Here is a 15,000-nt window from a genome sequence, read left to right as displayed (position 1 = left end):
TGTCCCCATTGTTCCCATCTTTATCTCCTGCGACACCTCTCCTCCTCCTCCTCCTCCTCCTCCTTCTCCTCCTCCGTCTATTCTCGGAACACCTACTCAGTCATCTCTCTCTCTCTCTCTCTCTCTCTCTCTCTCTCTCTCTCTCTCTCTCTCTCTCTCTCTCTCTCTCTCTCTCTCGTTGCTCACGAATATTTCTTCCGTTTAGTAGTAGTAGTAGTAGTAGTAGTAGTAGTAGTAGTAGTAATAGTAGTAGTAGTAGTAGTAATAGTAGTAGTAGTAGTAGCATAAGTAATAGTAGTAGTAGTAGTAGTAGTAGTAGTAGTAGTAATAGTAACAGCAGCAGTAGTAGTAGTAGTAGTAGTAGTAGTAGTAGTAATTTCGATAGTTTTATGCAGCGGTTTATTATGATGTATGATTAATTACTACCCCTCCTTCCTCCCCGTCTCTCTCTCTCTCTCTCTCTCTCTCTCTCTCTCTCTCTCTCTCTCTCTCTCTCTCTCTGCCGTGGGTGGCGGGGCCAGTAACAGCTAAGTGGACATTAGTGTAAGCAATTACCTCGTGGCTCATTCATCTTGTGGCGCGGATGGGAGGGAGAGGTGAGAGGAGAGAGAGAGAGAGGGAGAGTGAGGGGACAGGGGAAGAGGGGAAAGAGGAGGAGGAGGAGAAGAGGTAGTTGTGAAGATGCAGTGGTTAGGTCAATCTCTTGTTGGTGTTGTTGTTGTTGTTGTTGTTTTGTGTTTTTGTTGTTGTTGTTGTTGTGTGTTGTTTCTTTTCTAAGTTTTCATTAATTTGTTTTATCTTTTTTGCTTTTTTATCTATCATTATTATTATTATTATTATTATTATTATTATTATTATTATTATTATCACTATTATTTTTATTATTATTGTTATGGTTATCATTGCTATCATTATCATTATCATTTATTTATTTGTTTATTTGTCTCTCTTCCTATGTAGTACCACACACACACACACACACACACACACTTACTTTTCATCTTGTATGTATGTATGTATGTATGTATATATATGCATGTATGTATTTACGTATGTATGTGTGTATGTACGTTATGTATAATCTTAATGAATTTTACACTCACCACATTCCGACATAATAGCGTATCTCCACACTCCTCCTCTTCCTCCTCCTCCCTCTCCTCCTCCTCCTCCTCCTCCTCCTCCTCCTCCTGCCGGGTTCCCTTACCTATTCAGCGCATCATAATGGTAATTAATGATCAAGGTGAGGCTTAATGGCGCTAAGTTAATTCCCCATTAGGTAAGGCAAACCATGGAGGAGGAAGAGGAAGGAGGAGGAGGAGGAGGAGGAGAAGGAAGAGGAAGAGGAGGGGATAGTTAGGAGGAAAGTCTTGTTTTATATGTGTTTTAGCGCTCTCTCTCTCTCTCTCTCTCTCTCTCTCTCTCTCTCTCTCTCTCTCTCTCTCTCTCTCTCATACATCATTGTAAATATCTTCCCTCCATCCGTGTTCTCCTCCTCCTCCTCCTCCTCCTCCTCCTCCTCCTCCTCCTCCTCCTCCTCCTCCTCCTCGTCCTCCTTCTCCTCCCGCCTTCTCTGCAGGGCGTAATGAGATCGGCTGCCTCTATTGTCCTCCTCCTCATCTCTTCCTCCTCCACCTCCTCCTCCTCCTCCTCCTCCTCCTCCTCCTCCTCCTCCAGGCGACACGACAGCTAGAGGACAACTACTCGACTTTGGAGAGAGAGAGAGAGAGAGAGAGAGAGAGAGAGAGAGAGAGAGAGAGAGAGAGAGAGAGAGAGAGAGAGAGAGAATATGTGTCAGGTGTCAGCTGAATCAACATAATTTTCGTATTTAAGCTTGAGCGACACACACACACACACACACACACACACACACACACACACACACACACACACACACACACACACACACACACACACACACACACACACACACACACACACACACACACACACACTAAGTAGAACAACAGTCACAACGCTATTAATAAGAAAAAAGGAGAAAAAAAGAGAGAGATAGAGACAGAAGACCCCCTATTGTGTTTTATTCTATTTTTCTCTCACTTATTTCTCTCTCTCTCTCTCTCTCTCTCTCTCTCTCTCTCTCTCTCTCTCTCTCTCTCTCACTCTTTTTATCAAAGCTTATTTCCTTGGTCTCCTCTTTCTCTCTCCTCCTTCACGCCCACGCAAGAAGAGGCGCCCACTGTCCTGAGGTCTGTGGGCGTGACGGGCGTGGGTGGGAGAGGAAGAGGAGAGAAGAAAACTTAGGGGAGGAAGAAGAGCAAGAAGGGGAGAAGGAGGAAGAGGCGAGGATGAGAATAAAAGCAAGGAGAGAGGAGGAGGATTCAGGATACGTGGAGGAGGAGGAGAAGGAGGAGGAGGAGGAGGTTAGGAAGAGGAGTTAAATCAAATGGAAGAAATGGAACAGTTGTGCAAGGAAGAGGAAAAGGAATGTGGAAAAAAAAGAATAGGAAGAAGAAAGAGAAGAAAGAGAAACATAGGAAAGGAAAAAGAAAGGAGGAAGAAGAGGAATAGGAGGAAGAGACGAAGGAGGAGGAGGAATTAGTCAAAAGTGAGAGGAAGAGGGGAGGTTATGAGAGAGAGCTTGTGGTGGGGAGGTGAAAAGGCAGGCAGAAGAGGAGGAGGAGGAGGAGGAGGAGGAGGAGTGTCGGGCACTTCTGAAGGAGGTGTCAATGGCTGCGAAATACACTGCTTCTTTGTGTGTGTGTGTGTGTGTGTGTGTGTGTGTGTGTGTGTGTGTGTGTGTGTGTGTGTGTGTGCAGGCGTTTCCACATGTGATCTTACCGACATTCTTTTTCTATGGCTTTTTGTAAAACGGAAAACGAAAACCACAATAACAACAACAACTTTTTCTCTTCGGGGTGGCGGGGTGGGTGGACTCAAGTTTTCGTGTCAGTAAGTTAGTCAGTCTGTCAGTCTAGCAGTCCGTTAGTCATTCAGTCTGTCACGTGGTCATTTTGTTAGTTAATCAGTTAGTCATGCAGTTAGTCAATCAGTCATTCATTTAGTCACTCCATCAGTCATTCAGTTAACAAGTCAGTCAGTCAGTCATTCCTTAAGTTAGTCTCTTCTTTGCCGTTCTTCTCTTCCTCTTCTTCCTCCTTCATTAGTCCTCTTTCCTTACCCATCCTATTCCTTTTCATTTTCCCTCCTTCAATACTGATCCATTCTACTTACCTACTTATTTTTCCACCTCCACCTCCTCCACCTGCATCTCTTTTCCATCCCTCAGCTAACGTCTCCTACCCTTTCCTCACTCCCTCCTTTCCTCTCCTCTCCCTAACTTCACGCTTCATCTCACCTCACCTACCCTTTCTCCTCCTCCTCCTTCTCCTACCTCCTCCTCCTCCTCCTCCTCCCCCCAGTAGTAGTATCGCGTGGCTTCCCTTCATTTGCTCTCATATTTCAAGGAGTGACGCGCAGAGAAGCCGCGCTACTCTTTTGTCAGCAGTGTTACTCAAAGGTCTCTGGGTAGCGCCGCTGTGCCCGGACTCAGGCCCAACTTGCCGCTTCCCCTCCTCTCGCCTCGCCGCCTCCCTCCCTGCCTCGCTCACACAATCCCGCCGCGCTCCGCTCCGCCCGATTTCAGTCCACTCCCGCCGCCACCCACCTTGATATCGCTGCCGTGTGTTGTGTGTGTGTGTGTGTGTGTGTGTGTGTGTGTGTGTGTGTGTGTGTGTTCTTGTTTTCGTTGTCTTCTTTCTTCTTTTCTTTTTCGTTTTTAGTTTTTTTGTCGTTTTGTTTTGTTTCTTTTCTCTTTTTTTCATATTTTTGTTTCGATGTTGTTGATTCCCCACATCTCTCTCTCTCTCTCTCTCTCTCTCTCTCTCTCTCTCTCTCTCTAATCACCCCATCACCCCGCCTCTTCATCACATTGTCACCCTTTCTCTGGACCACCTCAGCTCTCCTCTCCCCTTCCCTTCCCTTCCCTTCCCTTCCCCTACCTTCCCATACCGTCCTCTTCCCTTCCCCCTTCCCTTTCCCTTCCCTTCCCCTCCCTTCCCTTTCCCTTTCCTTTTCCCTTCCCTTCCCCTCCCCTCCTATACCGTCCCCGTTCCTTTCTCTTCTCCTCCCTTCCCTCTTCTTTGCCCTATCGTCTTATACCTACCTGTTCATTTCCCCCATTCCTCTCTCCTCCTCCTCCTTCTCTTTGTCCTCTCGATGTAAACAAATCCAGCTTGCGGCAATTACGTCCTATTAGTGAGAGAGAGAGAGAGAGAGAGAGAGTGTGTGTGTGTGTGCGTGTGAGTACAGTTTCTACTGCTTTTTTATTGGCCAAGCAAGAATGAATGAAAATAAAAATAAAAAGCTTCCTGATATAATATAACTGTACTTAAATTGAACCCATTACATACAGAAGAAGAAAATATCAATAAAACCAGCCAGCCATTTAGACAGACAGACAGACAGACAGACAGTTAACCAGACAGACAAACAGAGAGACAACAATCAATCTATCTACCCTCACAGACAGAAAGACAGACAGTAAAGCAGACATACACATCAAACCAACCAGACAGTAAGACAGACAAGTAGACAGACAGCCAGATAGACAGACAAAAAAGCAAGAAAAACATCCATCCTTCCACACACCTATCCAGACACAGACAGACAGCCATCTATCCATCCATCCAGACAAACAGACAGACAGACAAACAGAAAGACAGGCCAGACAGCTAGACAGAGAAACAGACAGACAGACAGACAGACAGGCCAGACAGCAAACCAGACAGCTAGACAGACGAACAGACAGACAGACAGACAGAAAGACAGGCCAGACAGCAAACCAGACAGCTAGACAGACTAACAGACAGACAGACAGACTGCAAACCAGACAGCTAGACAGACTAACAGACAAACAGACAGACAGACAGACAGAGAGGCCAGACAGCAAACCAGACAACTAGACAGACAAACAGACAAACAGAAAGACAAAAAGACAGACAAACAGACAGACAGACAGACAGACCAGACAGCAAACCAGACAGCTAGACAAACAGACAAACAGAAAGACAGAAAGACAGACCAGACAGCAAACCAGACAACTAGACAGACAAACAGACAGACAGACAGACAGGCCAGACAGCTAGACAGACTAACAGACAGACAGACAGGTCAGACAGTAAACCAGACAGCTAGACAGACTAACAGACAGACAGACAGGTCAGACAGTAAACCAGACAGCTAGACAGACTAACAGACAGACAGACAGACAGGCCAGACAGCAAACCAGACAGCTAGACAGACTAACAGACAGACAGACAGACCAGACCAGACAGCAAACCAGACAGCTAGACAGACAGCTAGACAGACAAACAAACAGACAGACAGACAGACCAGACAGCAAGCCAGACAACTAGACAGACAAACAGACAGACAGACAGACAAGACAGCAAACCAGACAGCTAGACAGACAAACAGACAGGCAGACAGACAGACATCGAGACAGCTAGACAGACAAACAGACAGACAGACAGAGACAGCAAACCAGACAGCTAGACAGACAAACAGACAGACAGACAGACAGAGAGGCCAGACAGCTAGACAAAGAAACAGACAGCCAGACAGACAGACAGCAAGCCAGACAGCTAGACAGACAAACAGATCGCAGACGAGGTAGAGAATTATACATTAGGAGGAAGGTCACCAAGGAAGGAGAATGAGAGAGGGAGGAAGGAAGAGATGATAAAAAGAAGGGCAGGTAAAAAATTGATGATTGGAAAAATTTTGGACAGGAACAAGGAAAGGAAACTGGTGCCTGAGGTGAGAGAGAGAGAGAGAGAGAGAGAGAGAGAATGTTAAGTTACTGTGTGTGTGTGTGTGTGTGTGTGTGTGTGTGTGTGTGTGTGTGTGTGTGTGTGTGTGTGTGTGTATGTGTTCTTTCCTTTTCCATCAGAACATACGCCATGAGAAGCACTGCCAAGGTCACACACACACACACACACACACACACACTTAGCCTTCCATTTCTTGTGCTGTTTACCATTTCGTGTGTGTGTGTGTGTGTGTGTGTGTGTGTGTATGTGTGTGTGTGTGATAATGTATTTTTGTTAATTGCTTGCCTTCCTCTCCTCCTTCCTCCTTTGTTCCTTCCTTCCTTCCTTCCTTCCTATCAGTGCTAGTTCCTCCTCCTCCTCCTCCTCCTCCTCCTCCTCCTCCTCCTCCTTCTCCTCCTCCTCTTCCTCCTCCTCTTCGTCCTCGTCCTCGTCCTTTTTCTCCTCCCAGATACGGCTTATCTTAAATACATATGACTAATTAGAGAGAGAGAGAGAGAGAGAGAGAGAGAGAGAGAGAGAGAGAGAGAGAGAGAGAGAGAGAGAGAGAGAGATGCGATTCCTTCAGTAGTCGGCTTACAAATATCTAACCGTGTGTGTGTGTGTGTGTGTGTGTGTGTGTGTGTGTGTGTGTGTGTGATGGATGTCTGGAGCATGACACACGAAGCTGAAGCACGCTCATGTACCTCTCTCCTCCTCTCACCTTCCCTCCATTCTTTTCCTTTTCCCTCAAATTTTTCCTCCTGTCCATCCCTCTGCTCCCTCCTACATCTCTCTCTCTCTCTCTCTCTCTCTCTCTCTCTCTCTCTCTCTCTCTCTCTCTGGTTTAAATATACCCATTATCATTTTGTAATCCAATCTTATTTATCACGAATATCTTACTTTTACTTCATTTACAATCGACTAGAATTTTTTTTTTTTTCAATCTACTCATTCTTATGATAACAATAATAGTAATAATAATAATAATAATAATAATAATAATAATAATAACAATAATACCAACAACCACGAAATTTTAATCACAACAGAGAGAGAGAGAGAGAGAGAGAGAGAGAGAGAGAGAGAGAGAGAGAGAGAGAGAGAGAGAGAGAGAGATCTTTACTTATATCAAAAGGACGAGAAAGCTAAGTCATGGAAAAGAGGAACAGAGAGAGAGAGAGAGAGAGAGAGAGAGGCAGCAGAGCGTGACAACTTGGGGACTTTTGAATCCTGGAGGCAATAATTTGTGTGGGTTTTCGCGTCTATTTAAGTTTCCCCCTCGAGGCTTCAAGGTCGCGTCCGTTTTCCTTTTCTGTCCTGTCTGCTGATGGAGGAAAGGAGGTAATCGGAGAACATGATCTTGTATTATTATTTCTCTCACTCATCCCCCTCCTCCTCCTCCTCCTCCTCCTCCTCCTCCTCCTCCTCCTCCTCCTCTTTCTTCTTCTTCGACGCTTTTTTTCCGTCCTTACCTCTTTCTCCTTCTTCTTCCCCTCATTTCCTTCCGCCTCGCTTCCAGTCTGTCACTTTCTTGTTAGTATACTGTACCACCAACTCCTCCTCCTCCTCCTCCTCCTCCTCCTCTTCTTTATTTCGTTTTCCTCCTTTTCTTTATCCTTTTTTTTTCTTGTCTTTGTCTTAAGATTCTCCTCCTCCTCCTCCTCCTCCTCCTCCTCCTCCTCATCCTCATCATCATCATCATCATCATCATCATCATCATCATCATAACAACAGTAACAGAAGCAGCATTACCGTTATCACCATCCTCTCACTACTACTACTACTACTACTACTACTACTGCTACTACTACTGCTGCTGCTGCTGCTGCTGCTGCCACTACTGCTACTGCTGCTGCTGCTGCTGCTACTACTACTGCTACTGCCACTGCTGCTGCTGCTGCTGCTGCCACCACTGCTACTGCTGCTGCTGCCACTGCTGCTGCTGCTACTGCTGCTGCTGCTGCCACCACTGCTGCTGCCACTGCTGCTACTGCTACTACTACTGCTACTGCTGCTACTGCTGCTGATCACCATCCTCTCACTACTACTGCTACTGCTGCTGCTGCTACTACTACTGCTGCTGCTACTGCTGCCACTGCCACTGCCACCACTACTACTGCTGCTACTACTACTGCTACTGCCACCACCACTACTACTGCCACCACCACTACCACCACTGCCACCACCACTGCCACCACACTACCACTGCCACTGCCACCACCACTGCCACCACCACTACCACTGCCACCACCACTACCACTGCCACTGCCACTACTACTACTACTACCACCACCACTACTACTACTACCACTACCACTACCACTACCACTACTACTACTACTACTACTACTACTACTACTGATCTGTCTACCCTATTTCCTCTTCCTCCTCGACAAGTTTTTTCCATCTTTCTTTTCCTCTATATTTCTCTGTCTTCCTCCATACTTTGCTCCGTTTTTTCCTCTTCATCCTCTTCCTCCTCGTTCTGTTTCTATTTTAATACTAAAGTTTTTTTTTCCTTTTTTTTCCTCAATCCTCTCCCATTCTCGCTCTCTCTTCATATAAATTTCTTTTCTATATCATATATTGTCTATTTTTTTATTTCCATTCATATTTTTCGTCTTGTTTTTTTTTTTTGCCTTTGACCATTTCCTTGTCTTTCTTCCTCCCTTTTCTTGTTTCCTCTTGTATCTCGCTCTTCGCATCCTCCTCTTCCTCTTCCTCTTCTGTTTTCTTATTATTATTCCTCCTTTTGTTCTTCTTCTTGTTTATTTTCCAGATATTTTCCCAGAGCACTTTCAAATTACGCTAATTAACACATTTTTCCCTTTTCCTCCTCCTCCATCTTCACTTCCCTCATCATCACTCTTCATTACCGTATCATATTTTTTCTAAGCATTCCCACCTTTTCCTTCTCCTCCTCCTCCTGTTGCTGCTTTGTTAGACTGAGAACCTGAAGGAGTGGATGAAATCTGGGCACTTCGTCAGTAGATGCTTAAATTCCTCCTCAGAGATGCCGCCCCCGTCGAGATCCGTATCCTCTAGAAGCTGTGAAGGGATAGATGATGGATAGATAGATAGATAAATAGATAGTTAAATAGATACTCAATAATATGTTATTTTCTCTAATAATTTCATATACCATTATTGTGTTTCTCTTTTCATTAACAAATATGAAGACAGAAATAGATAGACAGAAAGAAAGATAGAGAAATACATAGGTAGATTGATTTTTATACTAGATCTCTCTCTCTCTCTCTCTCTCTCTCTCTCTCTCTCTCTCTCTCTAGTGGTCATGCAATTATCCTCATGCTTTCCTTCCTTTCTAATATAATAAAGTGAGAGCAGCAATTTTCTCTCTCTCTCTCTCTCTCTCTCTCTCTCTCTCTCTCTCTCTCTCTCTCTCTCTCTCTCTCTCTCTCTCTCTCTCTTTTCTTAATCGACTTTCTCTCTCATTTCCTCTCCACCATAATCTTGTCTGTTACCGTTATTCTTTATGGTGAGCGTGTGTACGTATGTCGCTGTACGCACGCACGCACGCACGCACACACACACACACACACACACACACACACACACACACACACACTACAGTCATTCAGATCTCTCTCTCTCTCTCTCTCTCTCTCTCTCTCTCTCTCTCTCTCTCTCTCTCTCTCCAGCACTATGATTTTCTCCCTTCTCCTTTAATAGTCATCCTTACTTTTATTTCAATTTATTTACTCATTTTCACTATTTTCATTACATAAGTTATCCTTTCTTGCTTTTCTTCACTTTTCTTTCCAACACTTTTCACAGACGCGCCCTTACTCTCTCTTTTCTCCCCTCTCAACATCCAGCCCTACCATAACATGTTCTAATTCTCTCATTTTCCACTAAGCTTCTATGTTTCTCGTCTTTCAGTTCACCACTAAGGTTGTCTAATCATTCTAATTCTTTTTCTCTCTTCACTCAATATTTCTACTAACAATACTATGCTATCTCTCTCTCTCTCTCATCCAACACTCACCCTCTCTACTAATTTGTTCTTCTCCTCCGGCAGTAGTCCGTGGTCCCCCGTCAGCCTCTCCACTACCACCTCCAGGTCCTCAGTGTCCAGAATTTGATCCTCGTTGTAATCTGCCACGTGGTAAGTATTAGATATTGTAAGAATGGTAGCAATTTATAAATACTTTAGTTTCCCCATTATAACCTGATTCATTGTTATAGAAAATGATGAAAAGGGTAACTGTTTCTATTTTTTTTTTTTTTTTTTTTTGTGTGTGTGTTGTGGTTTTTCGAGGATCTTTTTCTTGGTTGGTTTGTTAGTTTTTTTTTTTTTATATAGTATGTTACAGAGCTAATCACTAACTAGTCAGCCTCTCTGTCTATATGTCTCTGTCTCGGTCACTTATACTCAGCCTTGATCTATGTCACTTTCTCGGTCACTAGTCAGCCTCTCTCTGTGTCTTTGTTTCTCTTTTTTTGGTCACTAGTCAGCCTCTCTGTCTCTGTCTCTGTGTCTCTGTTTGTCTTTTTTTTCTGTCACTAGTCAGCCTCTCTGTCTCTGTGTCTTTCTTTCCGTCGTTGTCCCAGTCTCACCAAAGATGTGGAAGGCGTAGTGGGCCTTGAGCTGCAGGGGCGCCTTGCTGCTCATCACGGACAACAGGTCAAGGAAGTCTTCAAAGCTCATCCTGGAGTCCTTCAGTGACGAAAATACGCGGGTGATGCGATCCCTGAACGGGTTGTGCTGCAGGAGGAGGAGGAGGAGGAGGAGGAGGAGGAGGAGGAGGAGGAGGAGGAAGATTACAAAGGTTAACCGGATAGTTACGTACACGTCTTTATTCTTCTAACGCACTAGAAAGAGGAGGAGGAAGAGGAGGAGATGTTGATGACGTTGGTAGAATGAAGAGGAAGACATAGAGGAGGAAAAAAAAAAAAAGGAGAAAATGTGGAGGTGGAGAGGAAACAGCAGTAAGAGGAAGAGGATGAGGAAAAGGAGTGAAGCGAAGAGAAAAGGAGAGAACTATATGAACAAATACGATTCACGGAAATTGAGGAGGAAGAGAAGGACGATTAGATGAAAAGGTGAAGATAAAGAGAAGGAAGAGGAGGAGGAGAAGGAAGAGGAGGAGGAGGAGGAGGAGGAAGAGGAGGAGAAGGAGAAAGAACATTTTTACCATAACTAACTCAACCACATTTCAAAACCTTACTTACTCACGAAGATCAAATAAAAAAAAAAAAAAACACACACAAACACATTTAATCTTATTTATGACATATATAACTAACCACCACCACCATCACCACCACCACCACCACCACCACCACCACCACCACCACCACTACAGACCCACCTGCAATTCTGGTAGTTTCTGTACATCTTTCTCAGGATAGCGACTTATCTTATCTGGTTCCCCTCTACCTCCAACCAGGCCTCTCCACTTCCCCCACGCACTGAGGGGAGGAAAGGGGAGATGAGGGAATGGTAGGTTAGTTAAGGGGAAGAGAAGATTGTATTTAGAGGGGTCTTGAGGGGAAAGGAGAAGTAGATACGCTGAAAATGAGGATAGTAGGGAGGATTGAGAGGAAGGGATGTGCAAGTGAGGGGAAAGAGATGGATAAGGAGGAGGAGGAGGAGGAGGAGGAGGAGGAGGAGGAGGAGGAGGAAAAATAACAGTGGTGGAATCATGAAGTTATGAAAATTCTCTCTCTCTCTCTCTCTCTCTCTCTCTCTCTCTCTCTCTCTCTCTCTCTCTCTCTCTCTCTCTCTCTCTTTCCTCCTTCCTGCACACACATCCGTTACAGTCATTCCTTCTTCTCTTTCTTACTCTTTTTTTCCTCCTCCTCCTCCTCCTCCTCCTCCTCCTACATGAGAATCTCCCGCCGCGTCAGGTAAGTCAGATCCTCATAGTCCTCCAGTTCCTCCTCCGTGAAGGCTGAGTTCTTATTTCCCATCCTTGTCTCCTATTCTTCCTCCTCTTTTCAGTATTCCTTTCTTCTTTTCCTTCCTTTTTCTTTTCCTTTCTTTCTTTTTCTTTCTCCTCTTCCTTTCTTCCTTCCCTTTCTCTTCTTCCTTTCTCTTCTTTTCACGTAGTTCTGGTTTAGTATATATTTCCTTTTCTCTCTTCTTTTTTTCTCTTATCTACGTGTTCTTTTCTTTATATTTTCCTTTTTTTCTCCTTATGTCTCTCTTCCTCCTCTTCCTTCGTGTTTATGTAATCGATCTGAGGGAAAAATGAGGGAAAATAGTGGTTGTGTTAATCATTTCCCCTCCTTCTAGTATTTCATTTCCACCTTCCGGGTAGTAATCGATAATAAGTCTTAAGTGTATGGGAAATAAGGGTGAAATTTACTTATTACTCATCTTATTTCTTATACAGTGCAAGTTTCTTATCGCAAAAAAGAAAAAAATATTAACGAAATGGGCAATATCACGTGAGTAGTGTGTGTGTACATAATCTTATGTATCACCTAAACATTCGTGTGTGTGTGTACATTACCACTTTGCATCAGCTTGACAAATTTAAAATTATTTGGTTGCAATCTATAATATTCGGGTATGTATCTATTTCTCAATTGAAGAATTTCTTGATTTTGACAAATCAACAAAGCATGGTATTCATCCCTATCAATTCATTATTACATTTAGTACAATAACGCACCTCTCTGTCTGTTTGATTATATCTACCAACAATGATTGGTAAGAGCTTTGACAAACTTATACGATGTACATACATACATACAAATACCTTTATTTGATATGTTTTCGTACCACACACACAGACCGCTCGTATATAACTGTAATAAGCAATTATACATTATATAACTTAATTTAGTGTTCTTTCCCGTCACTAACCTAGACCAATAACTTATCATCTTACACTTAATAGTTATATCAAGAGGGTAAACCCTAGTTCACCGTATACCATGTCTGTGCTGGTGTATCTATGTACATACAAAACGTGCTCATACACAGATGGTACAAGGCAGGTGTTTCAATACAGCCTCGACACTTATGGTGGTGGTGGTAGTAGTAGTAGTAGTAGTAGTAGATATTAAGAAATTCGTTATCAAAATCTAAATATTTACAATTAAGTTCAAGAAGTTTGTCCTGCAAGTCATTAATATAAAAAGCAAATAACAATGGTGACAAATTTTCTCCCTGTAGTTGTTATTGTTGTATTAATAGTAGTAGTGGTGGTGGTGATAGTATAATAGTAGCAATAGTAGTAGTGGTAGTAGCAGTAGTAGTAATTGTTGTTGTAACAGTAGTGTTGGTGGAGGTGATAGTATAATAATAGTATAATAGTAGTAGTAGTAGTAGTAGTAGTAGTAGTAGTAGTAGTAGTAGTGGTAGTAGCAGCAACCTAATCGTGAAAAGAAATGGATAGGTAATAATCAAGTTAACCTTTACTTTAATCACTACATTCTGAAACGTTTCTTGCCATGAGAACACACGTTCAATCATACGTTCGTTCCTCGCCACTTCATCATCACGCCGAACACACACACACACAAATAAACAAATAAATAAATGAAAATAAATAAATAAATAATCTTTAGTAAACAAATTTGAGCCCCCTACATAGACCTAATATGACGTAAACTATCTATATATGAGTTACAGAGAGACGATAACAGTTAGTCAATGTGAAACCAAAGAAAATACAAAGAAATCATTCACTTTACCTCATTTTCTGAAGCACATATGATTTATACCAGAACTGAAGCACAACACTTATCTGATCACGAGTAGAGAGAGAATTGAGTGAGAGGAAAGATAGAAAGGATGTGAAACGAGAGAGGTGAGAAAATATTGCGCTAAGAAGTGGTGCGAACGTCAGACTGCCCGTGTGTGTGTGTGTGTGTGTGTGCGTTAAGCCCTTATATCTTATCAGGTGACGTGTTTGATAGTACCACCAGTGTGTGTGTGTGTGTGTGTGTGTGTGTGTGTGTGTGTGACCCCAAAACATTTTCACTTTTTCATCTTTGGAGCTGCCATAAAATTAGTTAAACCATCCCTGTTATCACACACACACACACACACACACACACACACACACACACACACACACCTCGTTCCTGCGTCACTCACAGCTTACACGAGACTGACTCACTAATACACAACTGAATCTCCAAAACACCGCTGGCCTCGATAAAAAGTCTCGAATGAGCTTCACACTTCACAAAAAACAATCAGAATACTCGACAGTCATTGGTCTTTGAGTGCCACAGGTGAACGGCGCCCTTGGTTCCCGTTAATCGAGGCATGAGCAAAGGTTATAGAGCATAGGTGTGGCAGTATAATTTTTTTGTGAGGTAAGAATTAAATAGGTACTGAAGATTTGGTTGAGTGTAGTAGTAGTAGTAGCAGCAGTAGTAGTAGTAGGAGGAGGAGGAGGAGGAGGAGGAGGAGGAGTTCTTGTTATCTTTATCCATTAATGTTGCGGTGCTGATTAGATAATGAGAGGGATTTATGAAAGTAATATTGAAGATAGATAAGTTATCAGTCTAGTTTGCCTGTTTACGAATAATAGAAAATGAAAACTTTGTCTTTGATTGTTAGAGGGTAAACTCATATACTTTCCCATGCTTGTTCAAGGGTAAAGTGTTTTGTTTCAATAAGTGCAAATTCAGTGGTTGTAAGTGCGCACTAAGTGATGTTTCTAAGCTTAATGTGCAGTAGGAAACAAAACACATTAGCGGTTTATATTAATTGGGTTTTTAATAAGAATACACGATTATTTCACATTACCCTTTTCATCACTACCACTACCATCATCACCACCATTATTATCTAGCTCTATTATTCCACTACAGCAAAAAAAATCTCAGTGTTCTTCATTTATTTGTCATCTATACGTCTCATCCATGCCCCCCACCACCCTGAAAGAACCATTTTCGTCGTTATTTTTCTTTGCCCTGCTTTCTTTTGTTCTCGACTTTTCATTCCGTAGTTATAATTACTCATTCGTTATTGGTATACATTGTTTTAAGTGTTTGTAGTTGGTGTTAAGTATCTGAGGTTGTAGCAGTGGTTCTAATCACTTGAATAACTAGCTTTCTCGTTTGTTTTTCCTTTTATTCTTTCCACAAGTTGCCAGTGCTTTCTTTGACTTTCATAATTTGTTCAAGCATTCCTAAATTGTTTATAGGTTATCACATCTCATATTTGATTCTTTGACGTAATTAAATTTAAGACTTATGTACTTAATTAATAATGGCTATAAAGAGTCGAGCCTGA

At 42.8% G+C, this 15,000-nt stretch overlaps 1 protein-coding gene across 1 annotated transcript; it reads right to left on the bottom strand.

Moving 5' to 3' along the window:
* Positions 1–8,503: 8,503 nt before the first annotated feature.
* LOC123509940 (calcium and integrin-binding protein 1-like) lies at positions 8,504–11,819 on the bottom strand. Its single transcript, XM_045264582.1, has 5 exons — positions 11,626–11,819; positions 11,111–11,210; positions 10,356–10,503; positions 9,784–9,893; positions 8,504–8,822 (listed from the first exon to the last, which is right to left on the bottom strand). Exons 1-5 carry the CDS (start codon positions 11,709–11,711, stop codon positions 8,715–8,717), a joined length of 552 nt encoding a protein of 183 aa, XP_045120517.1. The 5' UTR covers positions 11,712–11,819; the 3' UTR covers positions 8,504–8,714.
* Between the last annotated feature and the right edge of the window lie 3,181 nt (positions 11,820–15,000).

Source organism: Portunus trituberculatus, chromosome 27, assembly GCF_017591435.1.
Source record: "Portunus trituberculatus isolate SZX2019 chromosome 27, ASM1759143v1, whole genome shotgun sequence".
NCBI classification, from domain to species: Eukaryota; Metazoa; Arthropoda; class Malacostraca; order Decapoda; family Portunidae; genus Portunus; species Portunus trituberculatus.
The sequence above is the reverse complement of the archived record's forward strand: the minus strand, read 5'-3'. Positions and strand labels throughout refer to the sequence as shown.

Coding starts and splice junctions, on each gene's coding strand:
- LOC123509940 (XM_045264582.1), bottom strand. CDS start 11,711: ATGGGAAATAAGAACTCAGCCTTCACGGAGGAGGAACTGGAGGACTAT. Junction 11,211..11,625: donor ACGCGGCGGGAGATTCTCAT/GTAGGAGGAGGA, acceptor TCCTCCCCTCAG/TGCGTGGGGGAAGTGGAGAG. Junction 10,504..11,110: donor AGAAACTACCAGAATTGCAG/GTGGGTCTGTAG, acceptor CTCCTCCTGCAG/CACAACCCGTTCAGGGATCG.